A 26,422-nucleotide genomic window follows, 5' to 3' on the forward strand; every position below is an offset into this window, starting at 1 on the left:
GGGGGGAACCAGGTGATGTCGGGGGGAACAGGTGAGGTCGCAGGGACCCACGGGCCCCCAGAGCACGGGGCCCGAGGTGGCCGGTCCACGGGCACGTGGCCAAATCCCAGCGCCCGGCGGGACGGCGGGTGGATCGCCCGCAGGGCGGGGGAAGGATCCCGCCGCCCTCTCCCGGCTGTCCCTCCGCCGCCCCCGAGGGCGCCCGGCTCAGAAGACGCTCTCCTGCCGCTTGACGCTGGGCCGGCCGGCGGCGTCCGGCCCCTCCGCGGAGCGCACGGACAGCGTGCGGCCGGAGCCGAGGCTCTCGCGGCGCCCCTCGGGGCTGCCGGTGGCCAGCGGCCTGTAGCCCAGGTAGTGCCGCATGTGGAGCTGGAACTCACGGGAGGCGAAGTAGTAGACGAAGGGGTCCAGGCAGTTGTTGAGGCAGCTGAGGCAGAGCGTGAGCTTGTACACGTGGTAGTAGCTGCGGCCGAAGAACAGCCGGCTGACCACGTGGGCCAGCAGCACGAAGTTGTTGGGCGCGAAGCAGGTGACGAAGGCCAGCAGCACCACGGCCGCCAGGCCCACGGCGCGCCTCCTCCGGGCCTCCCCGTGGCAGTCGGCCGAGCGCAGCAGCGTGAGGATGGTGGTCGTGTAGCAGACCACGGTGACCACGAAGGGGATGAGGAAGAGCACGACGAACAGGGTGAAGAGGAACGCCGCCCACGTGGCCACGCTGGGGAGCATGGTGGACTTGAGGACGTCGAAGCAGGTGACGATGCCCAGCGCCTCCACGGCGTAGGTGAGGTCCGTGCGCGCCAGCGGCGACAGGGCGGCCAGAAGCAGGAGCCACGTGCCGGCGCAGGCGGCCGCGGCGTAGCGACGGCAGCGCCAGCGGGCGGAGGCCAGCGGGTACACGACGCCCAGGAAGCGGTCCACGCTGATGCACGTCATGGTGAGGATGGAGGAGTACATGTTCGCGTAGAAGGCCACGGTCACCACGTTGCACAGCAGCTCGCCGAACACCCAGTGGTTGCCGTTGCAGTGGTAGTAGATCTGGAAGGGTAGCACGCAGGCCAGCATCAGGTCCGTGACGCTCAGGTTGATCATGAAGATGACCGAGGGCGTCTTGGGCCCGATGTGGCGGCACAGCACCCACAGCGAGAACAAGTTGCCGGGGATACTGATGAGCGCCACCAGCGAGTACACCACCGGCAGGACCACCGCGATGGCCGGGTCCCGCAGCATCAGGAGGGTGGCGTTGTCCGGACGCGTCAGGTTCATGTCCATCCTGGAGCCGGGCGTTTGGGGGCCGATCTGGAAGAGAAGAGGGGCGCCAGGGGTGAGAGGGGCGGACGACGGGGTGTGCTCACACAGGGGCGGAGAGGTGGGAGGGTCCCCGGCGCCCGAGGGGCGGGCAGCTCCCGCTTCCTCCTCCGCTGACCCTCCCTCCCTTCTGGTCCCTCTTCCCACCCTCCACCTGTATCCCAGACCCAATGGATGCTAAGTTCTCAAGGGCTGTATCACCCACAAAAGCTGCAAGGAACCATCTGAAAACACCCACCACCGGCTGCCCGGCTCCTGACCCAGCATGGGGGTCACAAACCTGCCCCTCCATCCTGCACTAGGTGGGGGGGGGGCGGGAAGAGACCCTGCACCGGGACGTGGAGACCCCGTGTCCTGTCCCTGCAGGCAGCAGGTGTGGGATCAAGTCTGCTGGGGCCAGAGGACACAGGACTCTTCCTGTAACTGCCCACAGCCCGGCTGCACCTGGGTCACTGCACTCCTGCCCCTCCCCTGGCAACTTCCTTCCTGCCTGCGACTGGGAAGCATGGGGCGCATGCTGTGAGGCACAGTGCGGAGGCGTCAATGCTGGGGCCATGAGGATGCAGGGCAGTGAGGCCGAGGTACAAGGTTACAGAGTTACCAAGGGAATGACTCTGTTTCCAACCTGCAAAGCAGCTTCCCTCGGATGCTCTGAGCCCCGATTTCTTCACTGGCACACAGTGAAGTCAGGGTCCCCCCACCCCAGGGCTGTGCTGGGTATCGCAGGCTGCCCTCCCCGACCACACGGGTGTGCTGTGCTGCTGGCGTCGTGGTCCCAGCAGGATAGTTAGTAACTGTCACCCTGGGCCTGGCCTCCTGCCTTTGGCCCATAGCCGCTCATCACCCCAACACCCCAGCTCCACTCCCTTCCACATTCGGGACCCCAATCCCAGAGCACCCATTGTGGCTGCTCCTTTGGGGCGGGGGGGGGGACGTTGGGGCCCCTGAGACATCATCTCCATGTCCTCCCTCCCTCCCTCCCCGGTGATGTCACAATAACCCTCTTACTGTGACATCACCGGTAGCACCAGCAGGACATGAAGATAGAAAAGGGGCTTGGAGGTGCGCTGGTGACACGTTCCCAAACTGCAAAGGGGAGTGGATGTCCTGCCCGGCCCCGGCCCTGCTGGGGGCTCCTGGGGGTTCCCCCCAGACCACACAGAGCATCCTCTGCTCCTCCCCCAGTGGTCCCACAGAGGAGCCTCCCCCGGGCGGCTCCCAGCCGAGGGAGCCGGGGACCATGGTTGAAGGGAGCGGAGTCTGTCTTGCGAGCACCTGCTTCCAGGTTCCACATCCCCACCGTCTCCGCCGTCCCCGCCGGACGTGGTTTTGGAACCCCAGCGGCCTCCTTGCCTCCCGGGAAGTGCACAGCAATACAGGAGCCCACGGAGAGGCCCAGGTACCTCGTGGGGCTGGCAGCCCATCCTGCTGCAAACCATGGGGAAGACGGAACGGCTGATGGGCGGGCATGTGACATCTTTGTTCTTGTCTTGACCCCCCCAGTGAGCTCCCAGAGCTTCTCCCAAGCATAGGACAGGCTCTTTGTGGGCAAAGGAGGGTGCAATCGGAATATGTATTACAGGAGTGGGGGAAACTGCCCATCAGGTCACGGTCTTAAAAGCAGACGCTGAGGTTTCCCGGAGAAGAAGGAATTCTGAGTCCAGACAGCAAGGTCAGCTCGTGCCTGGGTCTCTAGCCCCGCCCCCTGCCCTGCGGATTTCACACTCACCAGCCCCACAACCGTGTAAGCCAATTCCTTGAGATAAATGTCTTTATGGATATATTGTATTTTACATTTGTAGGTACGTATATGTGCAAATATAGGCATGTGTGTTTGTATACACATGTACACTTATGTGTATATATATCCTCTTGCATATAGTTGTATGTATGGGTGTGTATATACGCGTATGTGTGCATATACACACGTATCCAGTCGCATACATATAATATTGCATGTATACATACGTGTCTATACACAATACACACCCTATTGCCTGTATACAGTGGTTTGGCCAGAAAGTTCGTTCGGGTTTTTCCGTACGGTCTTATGGAAAAACCGAAACAAACTTTTTGGCCAACCCAATATATGTGTGTGTGTGTGTGTGTGTGTGTGTGTGTGTGTGTATACACACACAGATATATATCCTATGGCATATCCATGCATGTGTATGTATCTATATACACATGTATTTTCAATTGCACAAGTATGTGTATACAATTTATGTGTATATATGTAGACATAAATATGTATGTAAATGCAATAGGGTATATATGCCGTAGGTTATATATGTGTGTGTGTATATGCACACATATATATACATGCATGTCATAGGCTGTCTATGTATAGATGTACATACACATCTATGCGGTAGTGCATGTGTACACATACATGTACGTGCAATTGAATATACATGTGTATATACATCTTTCTAGCTCTCCATCCTTGGGTTTCTCTTCCTCCGGAGAACCCTGATGGTACAGAGCTAATGGTCCTGAGGGCCCTCCTGAGGCTGGGGAACCATGACTAGATGCTCATTACTTTTATGCTGACCCTCATGTGAAGAGACAGTGGGTTTGCATTTCCAGCCCCTTCCACAGAGCGCTCGGGATAACAGAGGTGGGAGGTCCCTGCCCACGACGACACCTCCCACCGGGTCCTCACGCCACGCTTTATCAGGAACGTTAAAACCCAAACCAGCTGGGAACAAGTGACTGGGTCTCCTGCCCACGTTCATGGCGTGAAAGTTCCTGTTCTTTGCCTGGAGCCGCTGGGGAGCACCAAGCCTGCCCTTCAGAGCTCACGGAGCAGTCTGGAGCCAGAGCCCCAGAGCCCTGGGCTGGGCACCCATGCCGACGCCAGGTCCCAACACGCCGGGTCCCTCCTGCAAATATGGACATAACTGAGGTGTGGGAAGAGGCCCTGGACCTGGTCTGGAAATGCAAACCCTCTGCAGCCAGTGGGTTCTGAGCTGCTGGAACCTGAACCGCTGGCCCTTGAACCTTGCACGCCTGAACTTCTGTTTTTCCCGCTGATCTTCCCCCCGCCCCCCGCTCCCGTGACAGAGAAGTCTGCCCAGCTGTCCGCACACCCCGCTCCTGACTGCCGGCCCCTCAGACCCGCAGAGAGGGAGGGCCCGGGCCCTACGGGGACAAGGGATCCCTGGGGCTGCCTACACCCCGCCTTGTGGGCACGGCGGGTCCCTGTTTCACTTTCTTTCTAATTTCTCATGTAAACACGACCCAAAGGCAGCTCCTAGTTCACTCCTGTTGCTTTTCAAAGTCTGGGTGACGGCTTTGCTGCCGTATCGACCTGGATGATACCGGATTTCTCTTTCTTTGAATGCTGGACAAAAGAGCTTTAACACTTAAGGTAGGAAAAACAACAACAAAAATACCCCAACAAACCAAACAAACAAACACAAAAGAAAGAAAGAGAAGCGCGGCGTGTGTATTTTCTCACTGTCAAAGATGGCATCCAAGTTGGGCCGCCTGACCTGGAGTCCACGGGGTGGGGACAGCTGGTGGGGTTCAAGGACATGGCTTAAGGATGCCAGAAGGGACCGTTAAGCGTGCTGTTCGGCTGAGGATCTGCTCAGGATGCCACGTTCCTGTAAGGGGCCGCCTGCAAGCCGGGAAGAGGGTCCTCACCAGAATGTGACCCTGTTGGCACCGTGATCCCAGACACCCAGCCTCCAGGACCGGGAGACATAAATGCCTGTTGTTTAAGCCACCCCGTCTGCGATATTCTGTGATAGCTGCCCGACCTGACCCAGACAGACATTATCCTGATGGCCTCAGCCCGTGGCTGCAGGCACCTGAGCACCACGTGCGCTGTTGTGGTGACACGGCGCTGGTCGCAGGTGTGTATTCCCTGCACCGCACCTCACAGGACCCTGCATCTGGCTCTTAGGTCTCACTGATGGATTCACCTGGGTTTTGACTCCCTCCACGTGAATCCAGACTTTCCTTCTGGCTGCGTTCACCTGGAGAAGCCCTTTGCCCCCGAGGGTTTGGGACTCGGAAACCGGAGCTGCAAGCTTGTGCAAACAGCATATCATGTAAAAGTCGGCCGGGTCTCAGCCAGCCTGGGGGTCTTTCCCTGGAGCCCAGCGTACACCCCACGAGAGGAAACTCTGCCATCTGCCTGGGGTTTCAAGGTCTGTGTTTCTCACCGTGCCTCTTCCTTCTCTTCTCGAGATCCCGCCGGGGATGACCGAGTTGCTATTTTGCCGTTGGCCGAGGCTGTCCCTTCTGCATTTGACCGCAAGTGTGTACGATGCCGGGGCTCCTGAGATCAGGGTGTGGGGCTCAGCCGGGCGTCAGGCCCCTAAGACACCCACGGCTCCCATCCCCACTGCAGTCTGACGTGTCCCGACATGGTCACAGGGGCGTCCATCCCTGGATGTCTGTGAGCAGGAGACGTGGTCCTTGAGCCACCGGGGAGGCCAGGGCCCAGCCTTCGACTCTGATCTGACTGCAGCTCCCCTTTCAAGCCTTCCTGCCCTGCTCTTTCTTCCTCTGCAGGGGACACGCCGTCTGCGGTGAGTGTGCACAGCGAGCTTCCGCAAACCCACTTAAAAATGGCCCGCGTTTCGCTTTGAGTGGGAAGCTTTCTGCTCCGCTGGCTCACGGCCAGCTGCCATCCTACGGTCATTGTTGGGGGGGTGCTGGCCCCTCCTCACAGCCACCCACCTCCATCCATCCTCGGCTTCAGGAGGAAAAGGGAGCCGTACTTCTCGGGGTCCCCATGGATGCTGCAGCGGGACCCGTGGAAGGGCGAGATGCCCATAATGTACAGAGGACGGGGGGTGACCGGGGAGGCTGCTGTGTGTTCCCGGGGGGATGGGGGTGGTGGTCTGAGAAGACCCACGATGGACAGAGCTTCACACAGAGAACCCATCCCCCTCGAGCGGAATTCCGAGGGTGGGGCGGCATTTGGGGGGCCTTTTTCCATTTCTGCTCAAACAGTTATGAATGCCACCTGCCCCCCTGGGATCTGATCTGTCCTAACCTCCAGGTGGGAGCTTCAAAAGAGTGAGAATTTGCATAACACACGGCCGCCCTGCATGGGTTGCAGAAAACCCATGTGGGTGTCAGGAGGCTCCCGCCACCCTCTGCAGCCCTGGCGCTGCTGCCTCGCCCCCCGCCGTGGGCCCCCACGTGCTTTCACCTGTACCGTCTCAGGGGAGGGCAGGCAGCCCCCTTGGGGCTCCGGAGCCCCAGCCTGCAGCCTCGTGGTGTCTGGAGCCCGGAGCACGGCCGCCGGCTGCAGAGATCACGGCTGATTAATAAAGAAATCACCTCTAACAGATGCCGGCTTCTCTGAAACCCACGGCGTTTGTGGTTTGGACCTGGAGGAGGTCTGGGAGGTGGCAGGATGGAAATTTTGTGAAACGAGCAACAAACAGCCGCTGGTGGCCACCAGACGCTCCCCAGGCGCTGGGCGAGCAGAGGTGGCTCTTGCTAAAGGCACCGGGCACTGGGCTGCCCAAAGCAGGCGGCTTGGAGGTGGCGGGCGGGAAGTTCTGGCTTGTTCTCTGCAGGAAACCGCACGCAGTTCTGAGACACAGACTCAGCTGCGTCTCAGGTGTCCAGGGCTCCTGTGTATCGCCCCCTCCAGACCCTCCGGCCCCCGTCTTGGTCTCCTTTTTCTTAATAGTCATGTTGAGCTGTAAGTTATACATCATCAAGTTCCCCCATTTACAATGGACACATCAGGACTTCCCTGGTGGCGCAGTGGTTAAGAATCCGCCTGCCAATGCAGGGGACATGGGTTTGAGCCCTGGTCCGGGAAGATCCCACATGCCGCGGGGCAACTAAGCCCGTGCGCCACAACTACTGAGCCTGCGCTCTAGAGCCTGCGAGCTACAACTACTGAGCCCACGTGCCACAACTACTGAAGCCTGCGCACCTAGAGCCCGTGCTCCACAACAAGAGAAGCCACCGCAATGAGAAGCCCGCGCACCGCAAGGAAGAGCAGCCCCCGCTCGCTGCAACTAGAGAAAGCCCGCACGCAGCAACGAAGACCCAACGCAGCCAAAAATAAGTAAATAAAATAAATTTTAAAAAAAGGCACAGTCCAGCAGTTTTTCATAAATTTGCAGACGTGCACCCACCCCCAGCACGTGATCCCAGAACATTTTCATTGTCTTGAAAAGAAACCTTGCACACCACGGCCGTCACCTCACACTCCCCTGCCCCAGCCCACATGGATACAGGTTTACAAATTAAGTTTGAATTCACCTGTCATATGAGTGACCATGTTTAAAGTGCACCATTCGGTGGCACAGAGCACATTCACAAGGTTTTGGGGCCATCGCCTCTATCTGTTTCTAGAAAGCGTTCATTATCCTGAAAGGAGAGCCCATCCCCATTAAGAGTCACTCCCTATCTCCCTCCCCTAGCCCTTAATCTGCCTTCTGTGTCTGTGGGTTTGTGTGTTCCGGACGTTTCCTCTCAATGGAATCGCATACAGTGTGTCCTTCTGTGTCAGGCTTCCCTCACTGAGCATCATGTGTTCAAGGTCCATCCACATTGTAACCTGTGTCAGAGCTTCACTCCTTTTCATGGCTGAGTCATATTCCACTCTGTGGATGGACCCCATGCTGTTTATCCATCCATCCATCCATCCATCCATCCATCCACCCATCCATCCATCCATCCACCCATCCACCCGTCCATCCGTCCATCCATCCATCCATCCACCCATCCATCCACCCATCCACCCACCATCCACCCATCCACCCACCCACCCATCCATCCATCCACTCATCCATCCATCCATCCATCCATCCACCCATCCATCCATCCACCCGTCCATCCACCCGTCCATCCATCCGTCCATCCATCCACCCATCCATCCACCCATCCATCCGTCCATCCATCCATCCACCCATCCATCCATCCACCCGTCCATCCACCCGTCCATCCATCCGTCCATCCATCCACCCATCCATCCACCCATCCATCCATCCATCCTTCCATCCGTCCATCCACCCATCCATCCATCCATCCTTCCATCCGTCCATCCATCCACCCATCCATCCACCCATCCATCCATCCATCCATCCGTCCATCCACCCGTCCATCCACCCGTCCATCCATCCGTCCATCCATCCACCCATCCATCCATCCATGGACACTTGGGTTTCCACTTTTTGTTTGTTGTGAACCAAGCTGCTTATCACTCACACCCAGCCTGGGACCACCCCCGAAGTGAAGTTTGCAGATGCTGAGTACACTGGTCCTTCCATCTCTGTTGAGGTGGGTCTTACTCAGGTGGGGAGGAGAAGAGCACCCCTGAGTCAAAGGGATGAGTGCTGTTTGGGGACCGCCCCCCCATGTCCTTTCAACCATCACAGCCAGTGTTTCCCGAGTGCTGGGGCTAAACTCACAGCGGCGGGCACTGGAGGGTCTGGACCCTGGGAAGCCGTGACCCGGGCCTGTGCAGTGTGGACTGGCCTTCCTTGGGGGTTTCTTGGGTTTCTGTGCAACCCAGGTTGTGGTGCTTTGCTACGGCAGCCCTGGGAGCCTGAGCCCCGAAGCGTTCAAGGGCCACTGCTTCAGAGAGCTGGTGGTGTCGGAGCCTCCAAATGGATGGTGCCTTGTGGTGCGTAGAATATTCTCTCCTGAGATACACATGGGCGGAGCAGCCCCGCCCGGCTGATGGCTGCAGGGACCAGTGGTGCCTCTCGTACGCGCGACAGCTCCCACCCCACAGACTTTGTTCAACAGACTCAGGATGACAGAGCCACGCTGAACTAACAGCTGACCGATGTGCGAAGTGCTGGGAAAACGAACGGCGTGGGGTCTCCCCACCCGAACACTCAAGTGTCCTCATGTGTCACATCGGGGGTATAGACTCATCCTCTGAGGGTTGCCGTGGTACCAAGTGACCCAGTGATGGTGAAGCGTGTCGTAAACTGGGGTGTGCCCATAAATATTAACTAGGTCAGTAACTGGGGGGGGTCCTGGGTTGTCCTAACAAATGACCACAAGCTGGGGGCTTTGCAATAACAGGCATCCATCCTCCCCGAGCCCTGGGGACCAGACGTCTGAGGTCAAGGTGTCCCAGGGCCGCGCTCCCTCCAGAGGCTCCGGGGAGGGTCCTTCCCGCCTCTTCCAGCTTCTGGGGGCTCCAGGCGTCCCTGGGCTTGTGGCCGCCTCCCTCCCGTCTCTGCCTCCGTCTTCCCGGGGCTTCTCCTCTGTGTCTGGGTCTCTCCTCTTCTGTCTCTTAGAAGGACCCTGTCATTGGGTTTAGGGCCACCCTCATCCAGGAGGACCTCATCTCAGACCCTTCACTTCATCACGTCTGCAAAGACCCTATTTCCAAATAATACCCCTTCCTGAGGTTCTGGGTGGTCATGAATCTTGGGGGACACCATTCAATTCACTACACCCTCCCACTGAGCAAGAACCCTATAAATAACTCAGCACATAACAGGTGAATTTCTCCTGAAATTTGATCATGACATTTAATGCACTTGTCTTTCCAGAATCCTTACATAGGTGCCAATAATCAATAATAATCAGTAGGGTTTTAAAGAATATCTCAGGGTCACCAACTGTTTGACACACTTGTGGAAGGACCCTGTTGTGGGATGTAGGGCCACCCTAATTCCAGGAGGACCTCATTGCAGATCCTTCATTTCTTCACATCTGCAAAGACCCTGTTTCCAAACAAATCACATTCATAGGCTCTGGAGGCCAGGACGTGGATATGTTTTTTGCAGACCCCCACGCAGCCAACTTCAGGCATCAAGGAGATTATTTCTAAGAGCTCTTTGACCTCAGTGCGCCCCGGGGTGAGGGTTCCAGGTTTAGCCACATCCCCTCCAGCACCAAGGCTGAGGCATGTTTTTGGAGAGAAGACCCCCTCCGCCCACCCCGGGCACCCATGCTGCAGAGGTGGAGGGAACACAAGGCTGGTCTGGAATCTAAGCATCATGCCCAGAAATTCTGGCCATTCCCTCAAGGGTCGGGACGCCAGGGAGGCTGTGCGCCCTCACCACCAGCCTCGTGTGGAAGACCCCCTTCTTGCCCGTGACCCCAGGACTTGGCTGATGCTTCTGAAGCTGCCTGGCAGAGGAAGCTGCATTGGGTTTTCTGGTCGACCATGGGAAACTCACAGAAGACATAGGAAACTCTGTGGTTGTCGTGGGTGAACTCCGTCTCCCCCCAAGTTCATAGGTTGAAGTCCTAACTCCCCGTAGGTCAGCGTGTGACTTTAGTTCCAAGGAGGGTCTTTGCAGATGTAATTAGTTAGATTTAGATGAGGTCCCACTGGAGCAGGGTGGGACCTGAGTCCACTATGACCGGTGTCCTTATAAAAAGGGGACATTTGGACACAAACACACAGAAGGAGGGAGACAGCCAGGTGGGAATGGATGCATAGACGGAGGTGATGCTTCTGTAATCCAAGAAATGCCAAGGGTGGCCAGGAAACTCCAGAAGTTGGGAGAGAGGCATGGAATAGAGTCTCCCGACAGCCTCCAGAAGGAACCAACCCTGCAGATGCCTTGACTTCAGACTTCAGGTCTCCAGAAAGGAGAGATGCTGAATCTGTGTTGTTGAAGCCCCCCGAGTTGGGGGTGATTTTTTCCAGCAGCCCCAGGAGAAAAATGCACAAGGGGAAAGAGAAAGGACTGAGCCGACAGACTCCAGAAAGCCAAAACAATGATCCTGCAAAATAAAAGAGAGGGAGCGATCTCAAAGAAAAGACGCAGCCTGAAAAGATGAGATCGTAGGAAACAGAAAGACATGAAGACAGAGCCGACAGTCTCAGGGGTGACATCGGTAGCGGGGAGGAGGGATAGAAATAGTGAAAGATGTAAAAACTGCATGGCAAGCAACATCAACATATATTGATGTGACCTCCCCCCCTTTTTTGGCCAACACGCTCAGGGGGCGGGCATATAAATGAGCTTTGCCGAAGCCCAGGATGAATGGAAGCTCCAGCCAACGTGGAGCTGCACCCAAGGACTAAAGAAATACTTCAGGTTCTCCTGCTCAGGTCTCCTGCCCACAGTGGGCGAGCTTTCCCCCCAGCACCCCTTATTCCAGAGGCCCACAGTGCTGGGGGACACCCCCCAGGACCCAGACACAGCATCCCATCCAGCCCTGTGGGGACAGGGGTACAGGTGTATGTTTGTAGGCAGAGTCACACTGGCTTCAAGGAGAATTCAGCTTTGGGCCAACTTACTGGCGTGGCCGGAATTTTAGACATGGTCCCGTGGTCCCCATTCACACACTGAAACTTGTTGGAGCAAGAGTCTTGATTGACAGGTCATCTCGATATATGAGGGGTCCTGAGGGGGGAAGAGACAGTGGACGGACCCCAGGGTTCTCACCCAGGCAACGTTGTCATCCCCGCCAGGGGACACTCGGCAATGTCTGGGGACATTTCTGGTTGTCACAGCTGGGAGAGGGGGTGCTCCTGGCACCTGGCGGGTGGAGACCAGGGAAGCTGCTCCACACCCCACAGTGCCCAGGACGCCTCTCATCAGAGAGTCATCCAGCCCCGATGTCAGTAGTGCTGAGGCTGAGAAACTCTGACCTAGCATGAGAGACTATCTATCCATCTATCTATGTACCTATGTATCTATATATGTATGTATCTATCTGTCTATTTACCTATCATTGATCTATGATCCATCCAGCTATCCATCTATCATCTAAGTATCTATCAACCTATCATCTCTCTCCTATCTATCTATCCATCCCTTCATTTATCACCTGTCTACTATATCTATCTATCTATCTATCTATCTATCTATCTATCTATCATCTATTTATCCATCTATCTGCTTATCTAGCATGTATCTATCATTTTTCTAGGGAAGTCCAAATGATCCCATCAACAGATGGTGTTGGAACAACTCCCATCCACATGCAAAAAAAAAAAAAAAAGGAATCTAGACACAGACCTTGCTCCCTTCACAGTAATTAACTCAAAATGGACCACAGACCTACATGTAGAACACAAAACTATAACACTTCTACAACGTAATGCAGGAGGAAACCTACATGATCTTGGGCATGGCAATCTGAATATCTGATTGCATATTTCAATCAGATATTTTTAGATACAACACCAAAGGCACAATCCATGAAAGAAATCACGGATAAGCTGCACTTTGTCAAAATTTTAAAAAGTCTGCTCTGCAAATGACCCTGTCAATAGAGTAAGAAGACAAGCCATAGCCTGGGAGAACATATTTGCAAAAGACACATCTGAAAAAAAAAAAAAGACCGGAATCCACAATATACAAAGAGCTCTTAAAGATCAACAATAGGAAAAACAAACAACCCAATATAAAAACGGGCCAAAGACGCCACTTCATCAGAGACTATGTACAGATGGCAACGAGGCACAGGAAAGTATGCTCCCCGTCGGACGCCTGTCAGGGAATTGTAAATTAACACCATGAGAACGAGATACCACCTGGCAGCTATCAGAATGACTAAGATCTGAAAACACCACCACCACATGCCAGTGAGGATCTGAAATGGGAACTCTCTTCCACGCTGGGCGTTGTAAGAGGGTGCTCGCGTCCTCTGTGGCCGTCCGCTCACTTGGAGGCGGGAACCGCACTTTCTTGAGTGGGACGTGATGCCTTCAAGACTCCACACCCTCCAGCTTCCCCGTCTTTGCAGCCCCAAGACTCCCATTACCTCTGTTCTGCCCCTAAGGGGACGCTAGCTTCTGCCAGCTTCAAAGTGAGGACGGGGGCTTCCCTGGTGGCGCAGTGGTTGAGAATCTGCCTGCTAATGCAGGGGACACGGGTTCAAGCCCTGGTCTGGGAAGATCCCACATGCCACGGAGCAACTAGGCCCGTGAGCCACAACTGCTGAGCCTGCGCGTCTGGAGCCTGTGCTCCGCAACAAGAGAGGCCGCGATAGTGAGAGGCCCGCGCACTGCGATGAAGAGCGGCCCCCGCTTGCCGCAACTAGAGAAAGCCCTAGCACAGAAACGAAGACCCAACATAGTAATCAATCAATAAATAAATCTTAAAAAAAAAAAAAAAGTGAGGACAGAGCAGCAGAGACGGGGCAGCTGTGGGCGACGGAGGACAGACGGGACGTCTGTCCCTCTGTGCTCTCAGCAGAACCCTCCGACCGCAGGGCGAGGACGCTCCCCGCTAAGCGCAAACACACAAGCGGGGCTCTTATCTCCTGTCCCTCCGTCTATTTTCCCCTTGATTACACAATCTTCACCCAGTGCATCACAGGTGATTTGCATGCCGCTGGCCGTCTACACACAGGTGATTTTCATCCACCTCCTGCACGCTCCAGCCCGGTGTTCTTGGCCTCCTGTGTCTTGCTCTCCGAGCTCTGGGCGACACCAAAGTAGCCAGAGACCACATTCTGCCCAAAGCAAAAAGCCTCTGCTTTCCTTTTGCATGACAATGGGTTTTTTGGGTTTGTTTTGTTTCCATTTTCAAGCTGCACCTCTCAGCGGTCTCGGTCGCGGCTGAATCACACCTGCACATTTAGCCTCTGTCTGTGAGGCAGGAAGCAACCTGACGTGGATGCATTAATGAAGCGGTAATGAACGTGAAGTTCCAGTCTGAAAAGAAGAGAAAAGAGCTGGCCTGGGGGGTGTTGGCTGGGGCCCTGCTGGGAAATAGGAGTTTGCAAGTGGCACGTATTGTGAGATTCAAAAGCGTTTCTTTCGTGGGTGAACCAGAACGCCAGCTGTGTGAACAACGTGGAGAGACTTGCTTAACAGATCAGTAGAGACAGAGAGTCAGAGAGATAGAGACAGACCTACAGAGAGAGAGGTGTACACCCTCGATTTACTAATAGCTTTTCTCTGTTTAAAGATAGTCACTCACATGCCTTCTCTAGGTTACTGACTATATCCATACAACCGTTTCATCATATTCGGGATGATTCCTTTCATCCAACTGCCGTCAATGTGACCTGCCCAGGTGCCAAGGAGAAAACCATCCAAGGAACCTTCGACAAGGGACCAAGGTACCGCTGCCGTCTCGCTCCTGCCCGAACCCAAAGAGGGACTCCATCCCTGGTGTCTCGATTCAGACCCCTGGTGACCAGAACCCCGAGGTGTGACATGTACTTTTTCCTGCTCTCAAGACGCTGTGGAAACCTCTCTCTTGGTAAAGTGGAAAAGCTCCCCTAAAATGCCGGTAAGCACAGACACAGATGCATGTCTTGGTAACTTCTTAGGAAGTGCTTTGTGCCCCCCTGCAAAAAGGATATTTTAAATGAAGTCACCATAATAAGCCCTCTTAGACAGTGAGCTGCATCAGACATGAAACTTCACAGACACGCCTCCCACTTGGGTTCCCTGCCCCCAAGCCCCCAGGTACAGGTGGAGAAGGTCAGAGATGGGGGTCTTCCGGGCTGAGCAGACCACACACCAAAACCTACGAGGGTACCCGGGGAATCAGAGATGGCCTGGAGTGAGGGTCTCCAAGCAAGAAGCCCATCCCCCAGAGAGGGTCCAAGATGACCCCTGGGGGCCCGAGAAGAACATTTCAGGGCTTTCAAATTGAATTCTGGTTTTCATCTGGAATACAAGAAAGACATTGCCCTTTGCTAAGAATTAGTAGAAGGATTGACCACCAGTGTGTGTCTGGCTCATAAACGAAATGAACGCACATGTTTTGAGATGCACCGTCAGACATTGACCCACCCCTCCCCCGCAACGGTTAGGTCTGGAAATGAGTAAACGGAAAAACGGGTGGAGCTTGGAAGCTGTTTGCTGGGGAAGAGATGAGGTCAGTGGGGCGTCACCTTTCCATAGGAAAGCTGAGCCACCAACCCCAGAAGGACATGCAGGGCCCGAGGGTGACAATTCAGGGTCAGGAAATGGCTAATTCCAGGCTGAGTCACGGGTGGCAGGGAGTGGCAGTGCCCACGAGCCTGGGGTTCCCTGCTGGGCCAGAAAGGAAAGATAGATAAATCAGTAAGAGGTGGTGAAGGCAGGGCTCTAGTTTATAGTAGAAAGTGCGAGCTGGTGACCGTGCATTCCCAGTGCCCATGGAGAGAGTGGAAACTTGTCAATATGGGTCTGTGTCCTGGGGCTGCCAGAACCAAACACCCCAAACGGGGGGCTTAAAGCATCCATCCTCCCCCATCCTGGAGACCACACCTCTGAGGTCAAGGTGCCCCAGGGCCGTGCTCCCTCCAGAGGCTCCAGGGAGGGTCCTTCCTGCCTCTTCCAGCTTCTGGGGGCTCCAGGCGTCCCTGGGCTCGTGGCCGCATTCCTCCCGTCTCTGCCTTCCATCTTCACGGGGCTTCTCCTCTGTGTCTGTGTCTCTCCTCTTCTGTCTCTTAGAAAGACCCTGTTATTGGATGTAGGGCCACACTCATCCCGGAGGACCTCATCTCAGACCCTTCACTGCATCACATCTGCAGAGACCCTTTGTCCAAATAAGGTCCTGTTTGGAGGCTGTGGGCAGATGTGAGTTTGGGGGACATGATTCAACCCAATAAGCGGGTGGTGTTAACCCAAAGGACCGTTCTGAGATTGATGGGGTCACCCGCACACATAGATTTATGTGGTCCCTCCCAGGACAAACTACTTAATACACCGATTATTACGATCAGCATTTCCATACAAGTCTGGGGTCTGAGAGCCAGGCTGGACTGAGGGGTGGCCCGACCATTCCTAGTGTGAAGGGTGGCCCCAGATGAGGTGGGAAGCCGGGGGACTTGGACCGAGGATAGAGTTTGTCCTGTCCCCTTCAACTCCTCACTCTTTACAAATTGCCTCGTAGAAACAGTCTGGTGGTTCCTCAATTAGTTAAATGTAGAGTTACCATGTGATCGAGCACTTCCCCTCCTAGGTAGAAGCTCAAGAGAAATAAAAACGTATGTCCACACGGAAACATGTACACGCATGTTCATAGCCATAGTATTGACAGTAAAGGGTGGAAACAGCCCAAGTGTCCATGGATGGATGGATGGATCAGTGGGTGGATACACAGAACGGGGTCCATCCACACAGTGGAATATGACTCAGCCATGAAAAGGAGTGAAGCTCTGACACAGGCTACAGCGTGGATGGACCCTGAACACACGACGCTCAGTGAGAGAAGCAGACACAGGAGGACACATATTTTATTATTCCATTTATGTGAAATGTCCAGTATCATCAAATCCACAGAGACAAAAAACGGATTTTTGGTTGCCAGAGTCCACAGGGAGTTGGGAGTGAGGACTGATTACTCAATGGGGACGGGGTCTCCTTTTGGGGGGATAAGAATTTTCTGGAACTGGACAGAGGAGAGGGTTGCACAATATTGTGAATGTGCTAAATGCCCCTGTATTATTGACTTTAAAAGGGTTAATTGTATGCTGTGTGACTTATAGCTCAATTTTTTTAAATGCCTCATAAATCGCAGGGAGAAGCCTGAGGACCTGTCTGCTGCGCTTGCCTGTGTGCAGCTGGCCCTTTGCCCCGGGAACTCCTAGCTCTCTGCTCACCTCACGTTCTGAGACTTTCGTCCCTGTATCCCAGCGTCCTCACCCCTTGGGTCACTGCCAGCGTGTCTGGAGTTGACCGCCCACGTCTTCAGGTCTGTGGGCCCCACGGCCGAGCGAATCCCAGCCAGGACCTGAGCAGGAGGAAGGGGTGGCCTGAGTATCTTCGCTGATTGCGCAAAGCTTCGTCCTGGAAGCCACCAGGGATGGGCCGAGATTCCCAGGGGCTGCCATTGTTCTCATTTCCTTCTGTACCAAGGCCACAGACAGCATCCTTCCGGGCCCTGCACCCGGGGGATGATGTGGAAAGCTCGGGCCACCGTTCCCTGAGCCCTCGGGCTGCGTCTCCCGTTCCTTGGAAAGAATCGCCCTACCCGTGTGCAAACGTGTCCTCCTAGACCCTTCCTCGGGAGACAAGCCCCTACTGTTTTCCGTTTACAAATGGGGAAACCGAGGCACAGAGGGATGAAGGGCCTCGCATGGGACACGGACAGCTCTGTCCTGAGTTTAAGTCGGACACAAGGACGTTCCTGATAAATGAAGAGTGAGGGAATGGATGACACGAGGACGCAGAGTGAATGGACAGATGGAGGCGTGATGGACGAACAGAAGGAAAGGGGTGGCGTAGAAGGTGAGCAGCCCTAGGCCTGTGACTTCGGACAAGTTTACCAGCCACCCCTCCTGTCCCCCCACTGCAGTGGACCTGGTGTCCAGAACCCCCCATGTCACTCCCCCCCTGCAGTGGGCCTGGTGTCCAGTCTCCCCCATGTCCACCCACTGCAGTGAACCTGGCGCCCAGAACCCCCCTCACATCCCCCCTGCAGTGAACCTGGTGTCCAGAACCTCCCTCACGTCCCCCCCCTGCAGTGAACCTGGCGCCCAGAACGCCCCTCACGTCCCCCCTGCAGTGAACCTGGTGTCCAGAACCCCCCTCACGTCCCCCCTGCAGTGAACCTGGTGTCCAGAACCCCCCTCACGTCCCCCCTGCAGTGAACCTGGTGTCCAGAACCCCCCTCACATCCCCCTTGCAGTGAACCTGGTGTCCAGAACCCCCTCACGTCCCCCCTGCAGTGAACCTGGTGTCCAGAACCCCCCTCACGTCCCCCCCTGCAGTGAACCTGGTGTCCAGAACCCCCCTCATGTCCCCCCCTGCAGTGAATCTGGTGTCCAGAACCCCCCTCACGTCCCCCCTGCAGTGAATCTGGTGTCCAGAACCCCCCTCACGTCCCCCCCTGCAGTGAACCTGGTGTCCAGAACCCCCCTCACATCCCCCCTGCAGTGAACCTGGTGTCCAGAACCCCCTCACGTCCCCCTTGCAGTGAATCTGGTGTCCAGAACCCCCCTCACATCCCCCCTGCAGTGAACCTGGTGTCCAGAACCCCCCTCACATCCCCCCTGCAGTGAACCTGGTGTCCAGAACCCCCCTCACGTCCCCCCCTGCAGTGAACCTGGTGTCCAGAACCCCCCTCACGTCCCCCCTGCAGTGAACCTGGTGTCCAGAACCCCCCATGTCACTCCCCCCCTGCAGTGAACCTGGTGTCCAGAACCCCCCTCATGTCCCCCCCTGCAGTGAATCTGGTGTCCAGAACCCCCCTCACGTCCCCCCTGCAGTGAACCTGGTGTCCAGAACCCCCCTCACGTCCCCCCTGCAGTGAACCTGGTGTCCAGAACCCCCCATGTCACTCCCCCCTTGCAGTGAACCTGGTGTCCAGAACCCCCCTCATGTCCCCCCCTGCAGTGAATCTGGTGTCCAGAACCCCCCTCACACACCCCCTGCAGTGAACCTGGTGTCCAGAACCCCCTCACGTCCCCCCTGCAGTGAACCTGGTGTCCAGAACCCCCCATGTCACTCCCCCCTTGCAGTGAACCTGGTGTCCAGAACCCCCCTCATGTCCCCCCCTGCAGTGAATCTGGTGTCCAGAACCCCCCTCACACCCCCCCTGCAGTGAACCTGGTGTCCAGAACCCCCTCACGTCCCCCTTGCAGTGAATCTGGTGTCCAGAACCCCCCTCACGTCCCCCCTGCAGTGAACCTGGTGTCCAGAACCCCCCTCACGTCCCCCCTGCAGTGGAACCTGGTGTCCAGAACCCCCCTCACATCCCCCTGCTGCAGGGGACCAGGTGTCTAGTATCCCTTTTTCCTCTGGAACCTGTCCCACTCTGGGCCTCTGGTCCGAGGGGCTGTCAATCACACAAGAGTGAGAAGTGGCCGAAACCTGGCCCATCACGGATCCCCCTCACTCTGTCCTTAGGCATCCGTCCAGGGCTGGTCATCTGACCCTGGCAGGGCCAGTCAGAACCCTCTAGAGGTGCTGGGAGAGAGAGGCTGTCTCCTTTCCCTGTGAGTTCTGCTCTGTAAAGATGGGGGTTTGGGGCTGCCAGGACCCTCTTTCCCTCCATGGAGCGACTGGCCTTTCCTCCAGGGTCACTAAAGTCTGCAAGGGAGACAGAGGATGGCGGAGCTGAAATCTGGGACAAGAGAGAAAAAGGGAGCGGACAACCACTTGAGCCCCCGGATCCAGCCATGCCTGAAGCTGCCCTGACATTCCTAATTATCCAATTCGACAATTTCCACGTTGGCCTCGGCTAGCATGAGCCAAGTTTCTATTGTTTGCCACCAAAAGAGTGACGACTCACCCACCAGGAAGCAGCGTGTCCCCAGTCAGGGGACAGAATTCCAGAGGAGGGCGCCCACGGAGCCCTCACCTCCTGCCTCAGCCAACGCTTGGCCACTCCATGGTAGCCACGTGCGTGCAGCCGCCGGCACCCGCCTCTGCGGCTCTCTGGATCTGGGTTTTGGGCAAATTCCTTAACTCAGACCCTCAGTTTCCATATCAACAGAAATGACAAGAATAGCACCTTAGGATGTGGAAGAGTGGGGGTTTTCCACGGAAGTCTCAACCATTGCCAGCACCGCCCACCCTAGTCTCACGACTCCTCTGCAGCCTCTGTCCTCTCTCGGCAAACCCCACAAATACTTTTAGGACTTTGGGGTGCCCGGGTTAAAATAACACAGCCCTAAAGTGAGCTGATGCGACGTGAGCCCTTTGCCCGCAATTAAATGGCATCGATAAATGGAGACACGTGTCCCCCTGCCTCCCGGGTCATCCCTGGGGGACCCTGTCCTGCCTGCCCCCCCAACCCACCTTGTCCCGTGACTTACAGTGGCTGCCGGGAGGGTGGCGGTCTTGGGTGAGCCGGCCCCTCGCAGCTTGGGTGAGCCGGCCGCTGGGGACCCTCACTCCGGGGCACGGGAGGTTGCCCCTTCGGAGAAAGGTCCACACAGGAGCAGGGGTCGAACGACAGCTCCCTACTCTCTTGGTGACCCTACTGTCTGTCCCCCCGCCAGCCCTGCAACAGACACAGTCCCCAACCCTCCAGGGACCCAGCAGACTGCCTCTAACGGTAACCTGTCATCTGCAGATGTAATTAAGTGCACAAAGGTTACGAAACTCGGAGCCCGAGGGCAGAGCTGCAGTGGATGGAAAAGGTTCCTCTTTTTCACGGTGGGGTCCCTGGGGGTGGTGGTGAGTGGGTCACTAGAGGGGATCTTACATATTTTTATATAATATGTCTTTTTAGAAAAACAAGTTTAAAAAAACTCACCTAAATATATTCAGGAATCACTTCCTAAGAGTTGTTAGTTTATGATGAGAGACTGTAATGAGTTGAAGTGTGGCTTCCTTTGAATATATTTAATATTAGTTTATTTTTCAAAAACTGCTAATATTAACTATTTGAAAGCTTACTCATTACACTGTGATAAGAGGGCTCCTTGTTCTCAAGGAATGGGATATATTCTCTGAGGTTCCCCCTGCTATGGACTAAATTGTATTCCCCCCAAAATTCATATCTTGGTATCCTGACCCCTAGGACCTCAGGATGTGACTGTATTTGGAGATGGGGTCTTTAAAGAGAGGATGAAGGTACAATGAGGTGACTAGGGTAGGTCCTGATCCCATAGGACTTGTGTCCTTATAAGAAGAGGAGATCAGGACCCAGACACACACAGAGGGACGACCACGTGAGGACACAGGGAGGAGAGGGCCGTCTACACGCCCAGGAGAGAGGCCTCGGGAGGAACCAGCTGTGCCCACGCTTGGATCGCGGACGTCCAGCCTCCAGGACTGAACGAATAAATGTTTGTTGTTTGAGCCGGCCTGTCTGCTTCATTACAGAAGTCACCAGACACTCATACAGCTGGGACTAGTTTCTACTCAGCCTTGAGTCTACATTCACTGTGTTTTTCTTCTCTGCTTCCTGTTCTAACCTGTTATTTCCCAGCAATAGCGACCAGTCCCACAGAGTGGAGACCGACACCGCTGTCTGCTAGAGGACGCCTTCCGTCCGGAGACACCCTCGCTGGCCTCCGTAATGAAATGTGGCCTGCGCGTGGCTTCCAGGAGGAGCTCATTGCATCCACGGCCCCTGTCAGCGGGAGCCTTCTCCGGAGCGGATGCACATGGACCACTCTGTAGAGTTCTCTCTCCCGTCAACCACTGAAGCCGGTACCCCAGGGAACAGAGACCACGGAGAGCAGTACGTGGACAGCCCTTGGCCTCAGGCCGCCCCAGATTTCCTCATCTGTGCTCTGGACCCCACGGACATAACGATCATCTCCACACGGTCCCCGAACAGAACATCTCCCGAGTCTGCAGGAAACCTCACACATTTCAAAGGATGAAACACACTCAGGATACAGTCTCTGACCTTCATGGAATTAGGCTGGAAACCCGTGAACTGAAAGATGACTGAAGATTCTTCAACTGCTGGACATTTCTGAATAACCCAAGGGCCAAAGAAGGAATCATGATGACAACAGAAGCGATTTTTCATGAACGACATAGGTCAGCCCCCTGCGCCCAGTACCAAAGCATACGCCCAGGCTCTGGGGATTAGCATGTGGACGTCTTTATGTGCGAAGGAGGCGTGGTATGGTCAGGGCGTCTTGCCTGGAGAAGGGGCTGTGATCAGGGATGCCCCCCCAAGGCTGACAGCCTGCATCTCCTGGGTTGCCATGGCTTTTGAGAGTTCACAGTGAGGGCCAAGAGGAGAAAGTGTCCGGTGGGCCCAGGAGAGCAGCAGGGTGGCCATGGAAGTGGCTGGCACAGGATGAGGGTCTTGTGGGTGGGGAAGGGCGGGGAGGGGGGCCGCGTGACAGAGTTTAGGGAAGTCGGAGGCCAACGCTGGTGCCCCTGTTGGCCGTGGGAACCACTGACATTTCCCATGGCCGTGGGTGGAGTCCAGCCTCCCTGCTTCCCTAAAGTTTGTAGGGCCAGCAATGGGGTTGACCGTCCTGCCCGGGAGCCCAGGGACAGCCGGAATGCGCAGGACATGCATGTCACCCAGGGATTACTCAGAGGTTGAGAATTTTGACTCGGATTCATCCTGGAGGGACCCTAGGGACGTCTCCACATCTTGGCTGTTGTGAGTCCTGCCACTGTGAAGATGGGGGTGCCGATCTCTCTTTGAGGTTCTGATTTCAATTATTTGGGATATAGAGCCAGACCTGGGATGGCTGGATTATACAGTAGCTCTATTTTTAATTGTTTAATGAACAGATATACACAGAATGGGGTCCTTCTGTACCGTGGAATATTATACAGCCGTGAAAAAGGAAGGAGATTCTGACACAGGCTACAACAAGGATGAACCTTGAGGACATGACACTCAGTGGGATAAAAGTCACAAAAACACAAATACTCTGTGATTCCACTTATTAGGAACTCCCTGGCGTCGTCAGATTCATAGAGACAGACAGTAGGATGGTGGGGGCCAGGGCCTGGGGGAGGCGGATGGAGAGTCAGTGTTTAATGTGGACAGAGTCTCGGTTTGGGAAGATGAACAAGTTTTAGCGACCTGCCATACAGCACTGCGCCCATGGATGACAATACGGTATTATGCACTTAAGAATCTGTTATGAAGGTAGATGTTAAGTGTTCTTCCCACAGAAACAAAATAAAATGAGATAAAATAAAGCAAGGTAAAATTAAAATGTTTAAAGTAACATACAGCATGGGGGGTGGGGAGGGATAAATTAGGAGTTTGGGACTAGCAGATACACACTTCTATATATGTTGTAAAATAGATAAACTACAAGGTCCTGCACAGGGAACTGTATTCAATATCTTGTAATGACGTATAATGGAAAAGAATACGAAAAAAGAAAAAAAAGTAAAATAAAATAAGACAATAAAAAAGAAGACAAAATAAATTAGAGCTTTTTACATTTGGTGGGGGAAAAAGAAAGGGAACTTCTACACTGATTCCAGTGTAAGCTTTCGGTCCGCGGTGCGCAGCCTGGAAACAGGGTGCCGCTGCCTGAGCAGATGTGGGCCTTGCCTGGTCAAGGGCGGCCCTGAGGCGGGGACATGACCCTGGGTTGTCCGGGTGGCCCCGTGTCACCACAGAGTCCTTCTAAGAGTGATGGGGAGGCAGGAGGGAGAGACCCTAAATGCTGTAGGTGCTGCTTTATGCTCAGGAGTTTCCGGATCGAACCAGGCTCAGAGGGAGCGTTTGGGGTCATGATGGCATCAACAGAAGGTGGCTGGGGGTCTGAGGGTCGCCCCCTCCCCAGCCTTCCCCGACCGCCGCAGAAGCTCAGCTGCTCCCCGTGTGCCCGGCGAGGACACTCTGTGTGTGTGTGTGTGTCCCTGGCCCCGCCAAGCACGCTCAGCCAGGATGCAGGGTTTGCAGGGGCTTCCAGGGAGGAGCGACCTTTAGGACTAAGCCGGGAGAGTCCCCAGCAACAGGAGGGTGGGCTGGAGCTGGTCCACCCCCTGGGTGGCAGCCACGGAAGGGACAGGGCATGGGGGCCCAGAGTGGCCCCCGTCTGCAGCCCGGGCTGTTCTGTCCTGTTGAGGTGGGGATCGTTTTTCCATTATTACGTTTTTCTTGGACTGTAGTTGATTTCCAGAGCTGTGCCAACGATTGCTGAACAGCAAAGTGACCCCGTTATGCACGTATATACGTATATATGTATGTATATATTTTTTCTTTTTCATATTCTTTTCCGTGATGGTCTATCCCAGGAGATTGGATGCAGTTCCCTGGGCTCTCCAGTGGGGCCTTGTCGTGGATCCATCCTATATAGGACAGTTCGCACCTGCTAACCCCAAACTCCCACTCCATCCCTCCCCCTCCCCCGTCCCCCTTGTTTATCGAGGTGGGGATTTTTAACCCTGACCTCTTCCCGTGCCCACAGGGCAACATGACAGGGTGTGGGACTGTCCTCTGTGTGTCTGGCTCTGGTGCAGGCCTGTCTGTGTTGGCAGGTGACTCCTACTAGCGCAAGATGTCTGACCCCGGAGCCGCTGGCGGCGCTGCTGGCCGAGAGCTGCAGGCCTTCGCGTGTCTATGAGTCTTTGTTCAGCTTTCACTTTTGGATTTGCAAGTAAAGCCGTTTCCAGGCGTGTGATGGCTGGAACTATGTCCCCAAGTGTACCTTGCAAAGACAATGGGTTTATTTATCCTGCTTCTAAGCCCTTCTCCCTCGGTCCCTCCCCGCTGGTAACATGGAGCTTGTGTTGGTGACAGCCGGCCGGGGACGAGCCCCGCTGGGGCATGGTTCCTCTTTCTTGCCACTCTCAGTGGGCCCTGCCCCCTTCCCCTGCAGACGTCCTGCTGGGGCCTCCGTGCCATCTGCCATGCCCACCCCCAAGGCCCCCCCGGGGGATCCCCGTTGTGGGACAGCCCTGTCCCCAGCTGGCCCCTCAGCCGTGAGGCTGGATCTGTAGTCTCCACCCAGCAAAGCGGGGTTCGTGGCCTCCAGTGGTGTGGCGAGCTGAGTGGTGACCCCCAAACGTGTCCACATCCTGACCCCTGGAACCTGGGAACGGAACCTTATTTGGAAACAGGGCCTTTGCAGATGTGATGCAGTGAAGGGTCTGAGATGAGGTCCTCCTGGATGAGGGTGGCCCTACATCCAATGACCGGGTCCTTCTAAGAGACAGAAGGTGAGAGACACAGACACAGAGGAGAAGCCCTGGGAAGACATACGCAGAGATGGGAGAGACGCGGCCACAAGCCCAGGAATGCCTGGAGCCCCCAGAAGCTGGAAGAGGCAGGAAGGACCCTCCCCTGGAGCCTCAGGAGGGAACGCGGCCCTGGGACACCTTGACCTCAGACGTCTGGTCTCCAGGATGGGGGAGGATGCATTTCTGCTCTTTTAAGCCCCGAGTTTGTGGTCCTTTGTTATGGCCCCCAGGGAGCTAGCACGAATAACGTTCTCTGTGCATGCTAAAGAATTTCAGCGTTGACAGCTAATATTTTAAGTTTTAAAGGATGCAAACAATTTCCGACAAACCATGAACCATGCTATTTCAAAATACAACTGCTGGGTGACAATTGTGAGGGTATGCAGTGGCTTCCAACTGTATCGGTGATATATACTCCACCACCTGTTGAAATAGCCCAAGGAGAAACTCTATTTAAAGGTTGTGGAATTTCACAGTATTCCTGTCTTTCTTCTTTAAAATCTTTTTTTTCAAAAATTCACATCCTTCCTTTCGGGAAATTGTCTTTTCATTTCGACCATTTTTAGAGTCTAATTTTAGTATTGTCAAAATCTATGTCGGAAAATCTTTTGTATATCACCCCATCCAACTCACGGCAACAAAAATAGGTGTAAGAGTTGACACATCAACATGGGTTTCACTTCCTGTACCATCAGGGCCTACGTGCTAAAAGGTTTCTTCCGAGTGAGTGGTCCTCGGATGAAAACTGATCAGAGCAACAGAAATGTATTATGCACCTTGATACACAATAATTAAACAGTAAAGTTAAAAAAGAATGTATTGGATTTTACTTCCTGAATGAGTTGAATCACGGTCAAGATCTTCCTACACATTTAATGAAAAGGAATATTTGTACAGCTAAGGATTTATAAAACCCTGCAGCTAGTATGTCATTTTATTTTATTTTATTTTTTTAATTTTTAAACTTTATTTAATTAATTTTTTATAGAGCAGGTTCTTATTCATTATCTATTTTATACATATTAGTGTATACATGTCAATCCCAATCTCCCAATTCATCCCACCACCACCACCCCACCCCGCCGCTTTCCCCACTTGGTGTCCGTACGTTTGTTCTCTACATCTGTGTCTCTATTTCTGCCCTGCAAACCGGTTCATCTGTACCATTTTTCTAGGTTCCACATACATGCATTAATATACGATACTTGTTTTCCTTTCTGACTTCCTTCACTCTGTATGACAGTCTCTAGATCCATCCACGTCTCTACAAATGACCCAACTTCGTTCCTTTTTATGGCTGAGTAATATTCCATTGTGTATATGTACCACAACTTCTTTATCCATTTGTCTGTCGATGGGCATTTAGGTTGCTTCCATGACCTGGCTATTGTAAATAGTGCTGCAATGAACATTGGGGTGCATGTGTCCTTTTGAATTATGGTTTTCTCTGGGTATATGCCCATTAGTGGGATTGCTGGGTCATATGGTAATTCTATTTTTAGTTTTTTAAGGAACCTCCATACTGTTCTCCATAGTGGCTGTATCAGTTTACATTCCCACCAACAGTGCAAGAGGGTTCCCTTTTCTCCGCACCCTCTCCAGCATTTGTTGTTTGTATATTTTCTGATGATGCCCATTCTAACTGGTGTGAGGTGATAGCTCATTATAGTTTTGATTTGCATTTCT

General features: G+C 54.5%; 1 protein-coding gene across 2 annotated transcripts in view; it reads right to left on the reverse strand.

The window, feature by feature from the left end:
• Window positions 1-207: 207 nt before the first annotated feature.
• P2RY8 (P2Y receptor family member 8) overlaps window positions 208-26,422 on the reverse strand; it is a 49,216-nt gene continuing 23,001 nt past the window's right edge. For both annotated transcript variants that reach the window (XM_007173852.2, XM_057538858.1), the window contains exon 2: window positions 208-1,296. In XM_007173852.2, the coding sequence (XP_007173914.2) occupies window positions 208-1,269 (1,062 nt within the window). In that variant the 5' untranslated portion in view covers window positions 1,270-1,296. The remainder of the gene's footprint in view (window positions 1,297-26,422) is intronic.

Source organism: Balaenoptera acutorostrata, chromosome X, assembly GCF_949987535.1.
Source record: "Balaenoptera acutorostrata chromosome X, mBalAcu1.1, whole genome shotgun sequence".
In the NCBI taxonomy this organism is placed as follows: domain Eukaryota; kingdom Metazoa; phylum Chordata; class Mammalia; order Artiodactyla; family Balaenopteridae; genus Balaenoptera; species Balaenoptera acutorostrata.